The 15,216-nt window shown below is 50.0% G+C and overlaps 2 protein-coding genes across 2 annotated transcripts in view; both read right to left on the bottom strand.

The window, feature by feature from the left end:
- LMNB1 (lamin B1) overlaps positions 1–5,470 on the bottom strand; it is a 40,336-nt gene extending 34,866 nt beyond the window's left edge. The window contains exon 1 of the mRNA XM_090038479.1: positions 4,683–5,470. Within this exon, the coding sequence (XP_089894605.1) occupies positions 4,683–5,038 (356 nt within the window). The 5' untranslated portion in view covers positions 5,039–5,470. The remainder of the gene's footprint in view (positions 1–4,682) is intronic.
- Positions 5,471–7,186: 1,716 nt separating this feature from the next.
- The window catches only part of SPMIP10 (sperm microtubule inner protein 10), a 46,838-nt gene continuing 38,808 nt past the window's right edge, over positions 7,187–15,216 (bottom strand). The window contains exons 3-4 of the mRNA XM_090038478.1: positions 9,587–9,651; positions 7,187–7,514 (exon numbers count right to left, since the gene is read on the bottom strand). Of these exons, the coding sequence (XP_089894604.1) occupies positions 7,310–7,514; positions 9,587–9,651 (270 nt within the window). The 3' untranslated portion in view covers positions 7,187–7,309. The remainder of the gene's footprint in view (positions 7,515–9,586; positions 9,652–15,216) is intronic.

Here is a 15,216-nt window from a genome sequence, read left to right as displayed (position 1 = left end):
AAAGAATCAAGTTGTTTTTCAGCTGCAAAGAACTCACAAAGACCACAACTATGGACTTCAATTAGAATTCTGTATTTATCTTGTGAATCATGTTTGCATATGGGACAGTGCTACCACTGGGTGGCATCCTACATCACCCATTAAAGGCTCTCAAGGAATCTCAGGGTACAGTGACACCCTACTCAAGAATCACTGCTATATAGCATAATGTAGTCTGCAGATGAGAACAATGCAATGGAAAAGATAGAAAGTCACAAGTTGGCAAATTTTTCACTGCAAAGCACATGCTTTTCTCTCAGACTACCAGACCTGCCATTCGCAATTATGTAGACCACTAAAAACAATTACATACCGCTGTATTTCAAATGCAACTTGGGATACATTAAAAAAAATAAATAAAAGCAGCAGATCACCTCATTAACAAACCCTATGGACCACCAGAAAACACTCCTCTTCTGCACTGCTTTGAAACCCTCTTAAATTTTTCTAAGATGTTGAAAGTAAAAGTACAAAGAAACCTAAATAGCTATGTTTGAAAATACTTAACAATCACCTAGAATTATGCACCAATTAATTAGCAAGACTGCAGTCATAAAAAACAAATACATTTTCTATTGAGGAACTCTACTGTTACATTATTCAACAAAAGGACCTACTGGTAGGGAAAGAAAATATTGCCTTTGTCCCATGGTAAAACATTTTTTGCAGCCAACATGTGTGCTTTATGGCAGGAGAGTAGACAACCTGGAGTTGCCTATATTCCCTCATCACCCCAAGCAGGTAATCCCCAGGGCATCCCCCACACAGGACATAACAGAGGCACAGTGAGATGTGGGACTTGGTGCAGTGAAAAACCTGGGGAATTTCCAGGGCCATCTTTCCACACAAGGAAACGCAAGTTCCTCTGTTTGTAGGGGTGCACTCCAGCATTACCTCACAGAATCAGGCCCCCTGTACCTGCTTTGCCCAATAAAGCCTAAGCTTGCTCCTCTTGAATGCAGGGCTCTCAGGTTTTCATCCTTCCTTGGGGAAAGGACTATACCTCTTACACAGAAGACAACTTCTGGGAAAGTGAATGAACAGTGTCAGGACACATCCCAGTACTGCTGATGCACTTGATTTGGCGACATCTGTTTATACCAGGGGTGGGCAAAATGCGGCCAGCGGCCAGATGCGGCCCACCAGGCCATTCTATCCAGCCTGTGAGGCCCCTAAACAATTTAGAAAATTAATATTAATCTGCCCTGGGCTGCCTGTCATGTGGCCCTCGATGGCTTGCCAAAACTCAATAAGCGGCCCTCTACCCAAAATAATTACCCGCCCATGGCTTATACCATCAAAAAGGCATAATCATGATACAAACAGAATAGTGTGGTCTATGTCTTGCACAAAGAGACAGCCCCTACCCCAAAGAGCTTGCAACTCTTTATAAAATAACAGAACAGATAGATACAGACAGATGGTGAAGTACAAGGTAACAATGAGACATTAGCCAGCCTGACAGGCCATGGTCTCAGCTCAACTATTGTCAGTTTCTTGTGTAGGCATCACAGCCTACAAAAAGGATTTGAAAGACAACAATGATGTAACCTTCCAGATGCTAATGGGGTGCTCCTCCCAAACATGAGGGAATAGGCAAATCTCAAAAAAACCAAAAAAAAACAAAAAAGAGCTTTACTAGGCATACTACAGAAGATTATGCTAGAGGGAGTTTAAGGGTCTCTTTCTAACCATACCCACTTGGTACAGAGCTATACTTGGGTATGTTCAGATGGCCCAAGAAAATAAAGGAGCTAGGGGGTTTTTGTTTGCGTGACAATCCTAAAAAGAGTCTGGATCTTCCACAAACCAAATTTCTAGAAAAAGAGAAGGAAAGTTCTGACTTATCTTTGCTCCTCCTACTTATCAGCTTCAGGGAAATGACGCCACCCTACCTCTGATTTTTTTGAGTCCTCCTCACCCACATGAATTTTAGTGCCTGCTTTCCAGACAGTTAAAAATCTCGCCAGTTTAACATTTCTGTAACTTATGCACAGGGCTCTGTACCAACAATTACACTGGCTACCCTGTTAATTACACACTGCTACTGTTCGACTAACCTATGAACAGAAAAGGTATCATTTGAGCTGTTTGCAGACACAACTGAAGGGATGCACTAATGCTTTCATCTGAAACTCTCTCCCCCATGGCAAATAATTTTTGGGGAGGGGGTTAAACCCAAAACCTCCTACTAACCTAATTTTAGGACAAGCCAAAGAAAACTCAGCACCAAACATGGTTAAAATTCAAATAAAAACTAACAAAACACCTGTACCCAATTTGAATCTTGTGACAACATAACTGAAAGCTTTGTTGAACAGATTTTAAGATGTCCAGAGAAAGCAGTCCCACAAATCAAGTCTCTTGCAAGATAACATGGCTTGACTTGTCCTCCTCTTTTTTTTTTTTTTTTTTTTTTAAAAGTCATAGGACATTTAATCATGGAATATACTTCAATATCTCCCATATTAAACCTCTTCTAATCTATACAAGGCAAGGATTTTTTAAAGTGATATCTGAGATCTGAGTAAGGGTACTGGGGTATCCACAAGCTTGTCTAATTCCATCCCAACCATTCAGCTGGTCCAAGAAGGATAACTGCCCACAAAAATCCCTGTCTCATGTATTTCCTGAACTGGCACAACTACAACCATCCAACACTTCTAATCTGGATGTGACTTTCCATTTCCTTTCCAAAGCCTTCCCTATTGCAAAAGTTATTTTAAAATGTCAATGCATAAAACCCACCAGCTGCTCCAAAAAAGGAAAGCAACAGTCCATCACCACAAAACAAAGGATGACCTTGAACCTCCAGACCGAGAACCTAGAGACCACATGGACTTCAGTCCCATTTGACGGGTATTTACTCAATAAAACCGCTTAAAAAACAAAACACACAAAAACCAATGCACACCCTAGAACCAGGTTTACAGGTTTTGTTATTCAAACTTCAGTTATTTTTTAAGTTTTACAGCCAAAAGAGCAAGACAAACAAACAAGGCTTGCTGTGCAGAGCAAATGGGGGTGGGGGGGATAATACCCAGCTGGGACCACCCACCCACAGCAATTTCTGGCCTTTTGGCCTGCTCAGATTAGGAGCTGGCTGTGGCGGGGGCAGCATGCTGTCCTGTGGTGATAGGGTGCCCAGCACAAGGGGCCTGTTTGTGTGTGGCTCTTGGGCGTGACTGAACTCAGCGCGACTGTGATGATGAACAGTAATAGATCCTAGGAGGGTTGGAAGACAAAGCCTTCATCAGGATGGTCTAGTTGGGGATAGTCCTGCCTGGAGCAGGGGGCTGGACTACATGATCTCTTGAGGTCTCTTTCCACCCTCATTTATGATTCTATGAAACAAACAAAACCCTAAGTACTTTTCTTCCTCCCAGGTCTCAGGTTAACAGGGGTTTGAGGAAGGACTAAAGCAGGGGTGGGCAATTATTTTGGGCAGCGGGCCGTTTACTACGTTTCAGCAAGCCATCGAGGGCCGCATGACAGACAGCCCAGGGCAGATTAATATTAATTTTCTAAATTGTTTAGGGGCCCCACAGACCAGACAGAATGGCTTGGCGGGCCACAGCTGGCCTGCGGGCCGCATTTTGCCCACCCCTGGGCTAAAGGGACACAGCTAGGGACATGAGGAGGATGCTCCCACGACAAAGCTGGCTCTTGGAGGAGGGAGCTCCGTCTCTCCACCAACCTTTGCTTCTCCACATCAGCTGGGGGCCAGGCTGAGGCACTCCAGATCTCTGTGCATCAAGGAGCTTGGGGTGGGGGTGCTTCCTGTGCAGACACAATGGAAGCTGCCGGGACCCAGGCAGGGCTCACAGCCATGCCAAGGCAGAGGGAGGGCAGGATCCCACTCAGGCCCAGGGCAGGGCAGCCCCACAATTCATCCACACCCACATGGGCTGACACATGGCCCCCCTTGGAGAGAGAATGAATGGGAGGAAGAGGAAGGGAGGGAAAAGGGAAGCAGCAGCTTGCCTTGGCCTAAAAAAGGAGGGAAGGAGAAAAGCAAGGGGTAGGGGGACAGAACAGCATTGGTCTGTGCCCTGGAGGGGCAGCCACAGGGCTCCAAGTCTCGCTGGGGGGGTGAAGAGGCCCAGGGTGGTGGGAGACAAAACAAAAAAGAAACACAGGGTGAACCACTGCCCCATCCCGCCCCAGCTCAGACCCCCTCACACACACATTAAAAGACATCAGTCCCTCACAGGGAAGGTTGAGGAAGATGGGGTCACAGAGCTGGCACCTTCCCCACCCCAGAAGTGGTGGGGCAGGGACTGCATGGGAAGCCAGGGCTGCTACTACCCCCATGCAAGCTCTGCAACACCCCTCCCCCCTCAACAACATACAATGGGGAGGGAGGGATGCTACCTTGCTACCCCCAGCTGCAGCCCCCCCCCCCCCCATCTTGCAAGATAGCAGGGACCATCCCCTATGCATCCCCCGCACCACCACCATGCACAGGGGATGCTACCTTGCATTCCCCCAGCTGCAACGCCCCCGTGCAATCTCTGCAACACCCCACTATCACCACGAAGGAGGAACGGGGTTGAAGAGGGGAGGCTGCACGGCCCCTCCCCCCCGCAAGGGAAGAGGGAGAGCGGGATTGGGGCACTACCCCGGCGGCGCGGGACACTCACCTGCACAGCAGCTGCTCGTACTCGGCGCGGATCTTGCCCAGCTCGATCTGCAGCTTGGCGCGCTCGTGAGCGGTGTCGTCCAGCGCCCGGCGGGCGTCGGCCAGCTCGGCCTCGTACAGCACCTTGAGGCCGGTGAGCTCGCGGCCGCGCACCTCCTCGCGCTCCGTCACCTGCAGCTGCAGCGCGCTGTTCTCCGTCTCCAGGCTGCGCACCTTGTCGATGTAGACGGCCAGGCGGTCGTTCAGCTGCCGCAGCTCCTCTTTCTCCTGCAGCCGCGAGATGCGCGTGGGGCTCAGCGGCGTGCTCACCGCGCTGCTCGCCCGGCTCCGCGGCCCGGCCGGCGTGGAGGCCGCCATGGCCCGCGATCGCGCAGACTGCGCGGGGCAAGAGCCGATGCACGAGAATCAAAGGCTAAAAAGCGGGGCGGTTAAAAAAAGGCGCGCGAGGCTGGGGGGGCGGTGATGCAGGCGCAGCCGGTGCAAGAGGGAAGCAAGGGTCGGGGAGAGAGCTGGGAAGCGGGGGCGGGAATAAAATGAAGTGGAAAAGGAGGGAAAAAGAGCTGCACGGTCCCCGCTGGGCGGCGGGAATCAAAGGCGACCGGGGGCAGCCGGCCGAGGAGATGGAAGGAAAAAAAATAAAATGAAATAAGATAAGATAAAATAAAATAAAGTGAAATGCAATAAGAAGCCGAAGGGGTGCAGGGGAGGGCGTGCCGCGGCCCCGCGCCGCCAGGCAGAATGAACCGCTCGGGGCAGGCGGGCTCCGCTCGCTCCAATATGGCCGGCGCGCGCGCCGCCGGGCTCCCCTCCCCCGCCCTCCCGCCCCCACGTGACCGCTCCTCGGCCAATGAGGCATGGGGCCGGCCCAGACTCTGCTCTTTTATGGAGATGGTCACTAAATTCAAAACCCGCCGCCCGCCTGCAACTGTCACGGCGCGCGGCCCCGCCCCGCCCCGCCCCTCCCTCTCCCGCGCCCAGCCCCGCCCCCCACGGGCCCGGCTTGCCTCTGCCTGGAGCCCGCGCCCGGCTCGGGCCCCGCCCCTAGCGCCCGGCGTGCGGCGGGGGAGGGGCTGCTGTGCCCGCCCCTCTTTGTTGTGCGCCTGGGCATGGAGCCCTCATCGGGGGTGCACTCTTCGCGGTTTTCCACTCCCCACACACAGCCTGACCCCGAGCGCCTCCATCCCCGCCAGGCCTGGCGCCTGGGGTTTGCTGCAGTCCCCAGGGACCAGTGGCTTGAGAGACTTGAATGTCCCAGCACTAGCGGGGCGGCTGTGGCGGCACTTTGTAGTTGCCCGTGGTCCAGCGAAGTTCCAGGGCTGCTCACCCCCCCTCAGCGCAGCGCCACATTGTGCCAGTGCAGGCACCCGCCATGTGTGCCCTGCCAGGCCATGCATGCTGCTGCACATGCACAGCCGGGACCCATGGCAGGGTTGGGGTGGAGTCAGACAAGCTTGTGGGTGCCACAGTACCCTTGCTCAGGTCCATGGGTGACTGGTGCCACCCCAAGTCTGGGGGAGGCTGGTGGTGGCGGAAGTGCCCCCCTACCAGCGACGCACCTAATCTGTGCCCCCTACCAGCCAGAGCGCTCGCTGTCAGGGGGGCATGAGTGCTGTCGGAGGGGGCACATGCCCCCCGTGTCCCACCTACGTGTCACCTATGCTCAGGTCCTAGATATCACTGCACACACACATACCCCCATGACCCATGGCAAGGTTGGGATGGACTCAGACAAGCTTGTGGGTACCACCGAAACCCTTGCTCAGGTCCTAGATACCACTTTAAAATCCTTGTCTGAGAGATCATGCCAAAAATCTTTCCCTCCACGTGCCCACTCTTCCTCACTAAAGCCACGGCTAGCTCCCACCCTTTGTTCCCTTCGCTTGCTGGGAAGAAACTCATTCAGCTGTTTGGTGTAAACTGGTTTTGAAGTGAGAGATTTCGCTGTTTGCGTCTCAGTTTTGTGAGAGGTGACAGCCTCAAGGCATAGTCGCATCAGTGCAAAACAACGCTGAGCCAGGGTCCTGAAAACACCTTCCATCTCTTGACTCCTAGGAGCACTCTCACTGAAGGAGACATTGCTTCAAACACACACACCCTCCAAAAAAAAAACCAGGCCACATGGCCCTCAGAAGTTGTATGCAGAAGTTCCCCATTAAGGAAACAGACAAAGCATGCTGGATTTTCCAGGACAGTTCTGAATTTCTGGGATGTGTGGCTGTAAGGACTCTGTGAAATAGGGTTTCACTCTGACTTTGAAAATTCTGGTCCCAGAGCAGTGCCACGGTGTTCTGCTTAGGGCTGGGTCGAGGGTAGTGCACACCATCCAGTTGTACAAGTCCCAGCTGCTCGAGGTTCCCTTCCTCCCCCTCCCCAGACTAGGATTTCAGCCATGACATTGGCAGCTGTTGTTAGTGTGGTTGTCTAGAAAACACAGCTAACTACTCTCTATTTAGGAAAGAGTAAGAAACAAATTGACTTTTATTAGTAGATGTTTTGGATGGGGAATCCAGGAAAAAGATGACAAAGCTGAGATGGAAATACAAAGCGCCCGAGCAAGGGACTAACAATCGAGGGATGGGGAAGAGGAGGGGAACGCGACTAGGTTACATATGATACCATGTTAGCCAACTAAGCCCAGGGGTGGGGGGATGTGGAAGGGGGAAGTGGAGGGGGGGGTCGCAACACTGAGAGGGAAAGGAGATAGATACACACATACCCGTTACAGTGGTCCGCAATGTTGGAGGAAGTGGCTCGGAGAGAGCGTCTCAGTCCATAAAGTCCGATCGCGGGGGTCCTCTTCGGGTAGGGCGGGGTCGTCCATGGCAGCGAAGTCCTCTCGAAGCAAAGTGACGCTCAAGACAGAGTTCTTTTGTGTGCTATCGATGGACTCCCTAGACCGGGAGTGTCAAAGATCTCGCCAGCCCATGGATCCCCATCGTCCAGCCCCTGGTGCTGAACCTGGTTCTTGAGTTGAGCCACAGGCCACATGGGGTGGGTGCTAGACTGACCCTATGTGGCACCTGCTCCAGGACCTTTACATGCAACACCCACGCAGAGCCAGTCTAGGACCCGTCACTGTGCATCCTGGTCCTAGTGCCCACGGTACCTGCTCTGACCAGTCTGGAACTGGGCCACACACAGTGCTCACTCTCACCTGTCTGGGACATGAGCTGCTTAATGGTGCCCACTCCAGCTAGACTGGGGAGAGTACCACATACAACACAGGTCCTGGAGCGGGTGCTGCGTGTGACACAGTCCTGGATCAGCCAGAATGGGTATTAGAATGGGCATATGGTGAAGGGGGTCCCCCACATGTCAGATCAAGTACCCACTCTGGCTAATCCAGGACAGTGCTGCACATAGTGCCTGCTGTACCTGGTTTAGGAGACCTGCTGCACATGGGAAAGTAGCAGACCAGATGGAGTGGGCATCACACATGATGTGTCCTGGATAGGACAGAATGGAAGCTGTGTGCAGCACAGTTCTGGATTTGCTGGAGCCAGTACCATTGTCACTGGATCCAGTTGGCGGAGTGGGGGGGGGGGGGGGTATGTGGGCCCAGGGGCAGATCGGGGGAAGGGAGGTGCAGTAGTACAACTGCACCCCCCACCTTGTTCCTGTCCCACCCAAACTTTAAAACCATATGCAATGGGAGGAGAAGTAGTATTTCTATTCAGACAGCACTGAAGAAGTTGATCTTCAGCTGAATCATACAGTGCTAACCCCTAGTATATTAGTAAACTGTCTAGCTTCTCTTTAACTAGAGAAAAAATATGTGATGTTGCACAGCTTCTGCTCTTCAAAAATCATAGATCTTCCCATGCATGGACCTGATCCAGCCCATAGGGCTGGCCCTGCACTATTCATCTATTCATCCAGCCCATGAACCAGTCTCCCTCCATGTGTCGTTTTTCTAGTTCTGCCTCTGGAGCTGGGTCAGCAGGAAGTGTTGGGGGACTGTTGCCGTACATGCTCCTCACCACATCTCTACAGCACACAAATGCTGTGTAGGGCTTTTATCTTTAGGGGCCAACCTCTTTCCCCATCTCACTCAAGGGACACAAATATAGTAGCCTAGAACAATGTCCCTTCCTCCCTCCCTAATAAGAAAGACATTTAGCAGGACACTAAAAATCTCTCCTGCCCGCATCATTCATTTAGTTTACAATAGCTTAATGTAGCTGTGTTGATTTAGGTCAGGGGATGATCTGAATGTTAGCAGGGGGTTCCAATATTTGATAGAGAGGCACTGGCCAGTTGTGGGAAGGGCTTACTGGAAAGAAAAGCAAAAAACCCCAAAAAACACTTAAGTATTTCATAGGTAAATTTCCTTAAAATCATTTAACGGGATTATCTCACTGTAGAATGAGTTGTGGCTAAAGCGACTTAACTTTCAGAGAGCAAAATCTGGGACACAGGTCCAAAGACTCCACAGACATTAGCAGCCCTGAAATTGGCAGCAGCCCGTTAGTCTGAAGGTGGTGTAATTGTAAAGTTTCCAAATGTTGGCCCTGGTCAGAATGCAGTCTAGCACCTGGGATCAGCTGTTTAAATGTGGACAAAAACTCTCTTTGTAGGAAATCTATCCAGAGCACAGACTGGACATTTTTTAATGTCCTAAAAAATCTAGAACAATGGTTGCTCTTAGTCACAGCTCTGCCCACTAATCCTGATAATTTTGCATGAGATAAGGCTATCCCTATAGATGTCATGTTTTACTGTGCTAGCTTCAAGACTATCACTTAATTCCAACTCCTTTGGCTCCTATAGATCTGCCTCGCACTTTAAGAGGGGTGGAACTCCAGTTCACCCTGGCCTCTGTGATAGTAGACAATCACAAACAAGACCCTCTGTTCCTACTTTTTTTTGCAATTAGCACCTTTGCTGATGAGGGCTATTACTTACCAGTAATTCTGTTTCTTCTTGCTTTCCCCTGATATTTCCCAATATTTTGGAAACAGCAGAGCTGGCTGAAAAAGTGGAAATGGGAAGAAAAAAACAGGATATCATCTCTGCAGCACCAGCAGCAACATAAAATTGATAGCAAAGTAGGATTGCAGCATAAGGTAGTTTTACGCTGCAGCTGGCAGTAAAGTGAAATGATCAGTGTACACTAGCAGTATCAGAACTAAATAAAAATTGGAATATTGAAAGACAAGCTGGGGGACCTGCTGGTGTTCAGCATTAGCTCTGATTCCATCTGTTTTGGGCAATTTATTTGGATTTGATTTGGTTTGTTTACTTGTTTGTTTTTAAGTCCCTTAGTTTTCATTTCATCAAGGAAGTAATTTTAACTTTGTGATTCTGTTTTAAGCTTGTGTAACAGCGAGCCTGAGGCTCCCTGTTCCTTTAAGAGAGAAACAGCTGGGATGGGGGGTAGTTCTGCAGGCTAGGCAGGGTGCAACAGCTGCAGGTTGCCAGGGCAACTGAGCAATGAGGCAATTAGCAGGCACCTTCAGGCAGCCCAGGCAGTTCCTTGACCCAAAGGGGCAAGGCCCTGGGAAGATACAAACTTGGAGCCTGAGCTAGCCAGGTAGTCTCTCCCTGGCAGCCATAGGGTAAAGAGCTCCTGGCAGCAGGGCTCCTGAAGGGACTGTGGTATTACAGGAGGCTAAGGGAGTTCACTAAGATATAGTTCAGAGCTGGGAGGCTGTCCTAGCTGAGCAGTGAGAGATAATTTCCCCTCTTAAAAGCACAGAGGGCTGCCTCCCCCTTTATGTTATGTTATAGCCCTAGGCTTATGTTTATGTTTAGGGGCTCAGGTTTATGCAATAGTTATATGGGTGGAACTGTAGGGGTGGTATACAGGGGTCCCATTAGTGCCTGAGGAGCAGCCATGCAATTGCGTTGAGCCCTGCCAGGGGCAGGCTCAAGGCCCAAGTAAGAATTGATCCTAGAGAGGAGTAGAGTGCAAGGCCACAGAGCCAGGCAAGGGCCAGGGGCCTGGCATCCTAGAGGGCCACAACCAGGCAGGGACCAGGGGCCCAGTACCTGAAAGGTCAAACCAAAGATAGTGCCTCAAAGCTAGTTCTGATACAGGGGGCCTAGGCCTAGCTGGGAGTAAAAGCGCAGAGGCTGAAGCCCCAGCAAGGGAATAATGTTATGGTAACACCTGTGAGGCTTGGGGTGTGGTGTAGGGAAGGACTGGAGCCATGCAACTAGCCCCAAGGTGTGAAGTGCCCTCTAGCAGTACAGGTATAGAGTAAGGCCCAGCTAGGGGCCTAAGAACCAGTGAGGCCCAGCAGGGTGCCAGAGAGCCCTAGCTGTGGTTCAGTCAAACTGGGGCCACATAATTGTCCATGGACAGCTGCCTTTTAGAACAAAAGGAAACATCAAGGCGTGGCAGAAAAGTTAGAAGGGAGGACACTCTATGGGCAGTGCAAGGCATGATCATAGAGCCATCAGGGAGTGTCACTGCTGTCCCTGGGACCCTCATGTGTTACAGCTTATTATTTCTGAAGCAGAGAATACTCTGATTGCTAAAGGACTTTTGGGTGGGGTGTGTTTCCTTTCTCCTTCCAATTTTATAATTGGGTCAATATAAGATCTGATGTATTTTTTGGCAGGGGAACTCAAAGTTAAAGACACTTGAATTTGCTGCAGCTCTAACCTTTCCCTTGTCACTGGGTGATTACATATTAGCTTTTCAGGCTTTTATGTTGTTTGGAATCTGTGAGACAAATCAGGTTAGCTGATTCTTAAAAAAAATAGATGGTAACATTTAATAATTGGATCTAGGAAGGTCAGTTTGTTTATTGTAAGGTGTCACAGGGGCACTCAGGTGCCCCGTTCCTAGGAAGAAATAAGGGCAGTTGCCACTCTTTAGGGCAGCCCAGGTGTCGGTTGCTGGGGCAACCACAGCAGGTCACCTGACCAGAAGGGGTCCGGGCCTGGCCTTTATACGCAGCCCAGGCCGAAGCCTAGCCGGCAGTTCCCTTTTGGCAGCTGGAGGAGAAAGACCTCTGCAGTGGAGTCGGGCTGAGTCGAGCAAACTGACAGAACAAGTAGCTGCATCATGTTGCAGGGTAGAGAGAACCCACCCTGGGAGGCTTGGCCGGAGAGACTGGTGGGACTGGGTTGTATGTTATAGCCGGTAGGCTTATTGTTCTGTTACAGCTAATTGGCTTATGGTTCTGTGGTGTTATTTGTGTAAAGACTGGAGGACCGGGAGAGGCTGTAGGGGACAGAGGAGGCCTTAATAGGAGCTCCCCTGTGGAGTGGGGGGGTTCCTGGGTGCCCTGGGAGGGCACAGCGGTTGGTGCCGGAGCTGGCACTGCGGGTGAGCGCCGGAGAGAGGCGCGATGTTGTGGGGGTCGTGACCCCGGCCCCGTGGGGGGGGGCGGTATTCTGCCCAGTGGGGCATAGGCCCCAGAGAGGGCGAGGAGCGCGAGAAGCGCAGTGTAGGCCCCAGAGAGGGCGAGGAGCACGAGAGCTCAGCGTAGGCCCCAGAGAGGGCGAGGGGCGCGAGAGCGCAGCGTAGGCCCCAGAGAGGGCGAGGGGCGCGAGAGCGCAACATAGGCCCCAGAGAGGACGAGGGTCGTGAGAAGCGCCGCGTAGGCCCCAGAGAGGGCAAGGGGCGCAAGAAGCGCCGCGTAGGCCCTGGAGAGGGCTGAGTGCGCGGTTAGAAGCCTGACGGGGCTGAGCGCGTGGTTAGAAGCCTGACAGGGCTGAGCGTGTGGTTAGAAACCAGAGAGGGCTGAGCTTGCAGTTAGGAGCCGGAGAGGGCTGAGCGTGCGGGCAGGAGCCCAGACAGGGCCGAACATGAGAGTAAGAGCCCGGACAGGGCTGCACATACATTTGACAGGCCCAGAGAGGGCGTGTATACAGTAAGGGCGCGAAGGGCACGTATACTGGAGAGGCCCCGGGGGAGGGGCGCTTATATTGGAAAGACCCCGGAGAGGGCATTTACAGGAGAGAAGCCCGGAAAAGGGCGAGAGTGTGAACAGAAGTCCGGGAGTGTCGAGTATATTGGGCATGCATATTGAGGGACCCCAGAGAGAGGGGGTGCACATATTGAGAGACCCCAGGAAGGGGCAAGCATACAGACACGAGAACATCCGGCACATCTGCGAGGCTTGGAGTGTGCTAAAGGGGAGGTTGGAGGCACGCGTAGCCCCATAAGGCTGGGGTGCACCGGGTCAGTACAACCAGGATAGGGGACAGGAGATACTTGAGCACCGTGTCCAAGGGGACAATAAGGCATTATAAAACTATATGACACCAAGACGTGGCGGGCGAGATAGAGGGTGCTGAACTGCCTACTTGGCACGGCAGGGGGGCGCTAGGGAGATCATGGCAGCTCCTAGGTCCCCGTGTCTTGACATAAGGATATATCACTCTATACAAAGAACAGGTATTTTTCCCCATACTAAGTGTATACCTTCAGTTTATCAGGCTCCAGTTTTAATTATATATCTCAGTCTAATGAAAAAACATAGAGGAAGAGTGAAGATAGTCAGCTGAAGATAGGGTAGGGTGGCACCTTAGACTAAGTGTTTCATAGAGGCATAAACTTTTGTAGGCAACCACCTACTTCATCAATGTCTAGGAAAGGGCCTATTAATCTAGTCATTTGTAGTGTCTAATAAGGGAGGTGGTTGCCTACAAAAATTCATACCTCTCTGAAACTTATGAGGCATCTCTGCCTCAGGTGTGTTGGTCTAACCACCTTGGTGAAGATTGTATTTCCTGATATATGTCAGCAAAAATAATGGATTCTTTAAAAGAAAACCCTACAACTATCCCATTTTAAAGTCTCCCATTTGAAGTGGTTTAGAATACTGGTTAGCTCCAATACTAGTAAAGGATAATTCATCCTAAGTTATCATATATTATTGATTATATTTTTGTAGCTTTTATTTGCATGGGTCTGAAACATCTTGATTGTTCCATTAATATGATCCATCTCTATCCGTCAGAAAATGGAAAAGCAGGAAATGTCACCCGTGTCAACTTTTTAAGGCAGAGCTGTCCAACGGCCGGGGGCACACATTCCCTGGACACATACTACATGGCTCCTGGCTGCACCATGTGCGCCCCCACCCTCCACAATGCCATGTTTTGGTGCTCCCCCACTGCACCATACAAGCACACCCCCTCCCAACTGCTATGTGGCAGGTGCCCCCCTGCTGTACCACATCAATATTGCCATACCATGCAGGGGCCCTGGGTCTCCCCAAACCATAGGTTCCCACAGCTCTTTAGACTGCTCTGTCCCACAACCAGTGGTGAGGCAGGAAGCAGAAGCTGAATATTGTAATATACCAAATAGTTCTGGAAAGCTTGTTGCTGATCAGGGCCAGACACAGAAATGGCAAACTGGGCACCCGCCCAGGGTCCAGACAGAAAGAAGGTCCAAAAATGGTAATTTTTTTTCCTGTTGTCCAATTATTATTATCGTTATCTCTGACAAAGAGGGGCCTGATACTAAAAGTTGGCTCAGGGCCACCAGAGGTCTAGGTATAGTGCTGTTCCTGATATGGGGCACATAATCTGTATTAGAGATTTCCGTTGTAAAAGTCTGTCAGTGACATTCCTAAATTAGGCAGAGAGGTTGCTACTGAGTAAAACAAGAGGGCCTAAGTACATAAATTGTAGAATCATCAATGTTTCATTGACTATTGGTCAAGGAAATTACAGACATTTTTTTTCCTCTTAAGTCATAGAATAAAGCTGCACAATACAGTGTTTATTTATCCTGTTGGTTTATAACTTAGCTTAAGCATTTTTCTTCTGCTAAAAGTAATTAAGTGGTCTACCATGTTTTGTAACTCATGGTTAATTTGTGGTATACATTATGTATTATAATATTGCTTTCTAATTACATCTAAGTTGAATACATTTACAGTTAGAATAAATTAGATTCAGATTTCTCCTCTGTGCACAACTTTTGAACTCTTTGAAAGAGTGCCCTTGTTTAGAATTAGCCCTATTTTGAAGCCCAGGCCTCCTGCAGACCAGATGGGCTTTAGATCAGGGAGGAGCTGCTGTGATCAAGTTCTGCTCTTACCTCCTTTATTGAAGCAGGATTCCAAAGAAAATAGAAGACCAGAGCAAGCCTTATTGATCTCACTTCAGCATATGACACAGTATGGATAAAGAGTCTTATGGTTAAATTGATGAAGACTATCAGGTGTTTAAAGATTATTACAATACTGTTTAATATCTTATCCACACACAAAGTTTTCCTTGATGGTAAAATAAGCAGGCCTAGATTTGTCAACAACGGTTTACCACAGGGCTCTGTTCTGGCACCCATGCTCTTCAATTTGTATACATATGATATTCCTTATACAAAATCAAGAATATTTATTTACACTAATCATATCTCCATCCTAACACAGGACTCTGATTCTACTAGCATGACTGAAAAGTAATGATTTGGCAAACTTAGAAGACTGTTTTAATGGATGGTATTTGAAGCCCAACCCATACGAAACAGTTTATTCTTTTTTCATCTCACTAAAACCCAGGTGAACGCCCAACCAAAAATCAGCTTTTGTGGAAAACTGGTCAACTATGAACCCAGCCCCAAA

The sequence above is a fragment of the Crocodylus siamensis genome, chromosome 3, assembly GCF_052110815.1.
Source record: "Crocodylus siamensis isolate JL-2025a chromosome 3, ASM5211081v1, whole genome shotgun sequence".
NCBI classification, from domain to species: Eukaryota; Metazoa; Chordata; order Crocodylia; family Crocodylidae; genus Crocodylus; species Crocodylus siamensis.
This window is presented reverse-complemented; position numbering and strand designations above follow the sequence as displayed.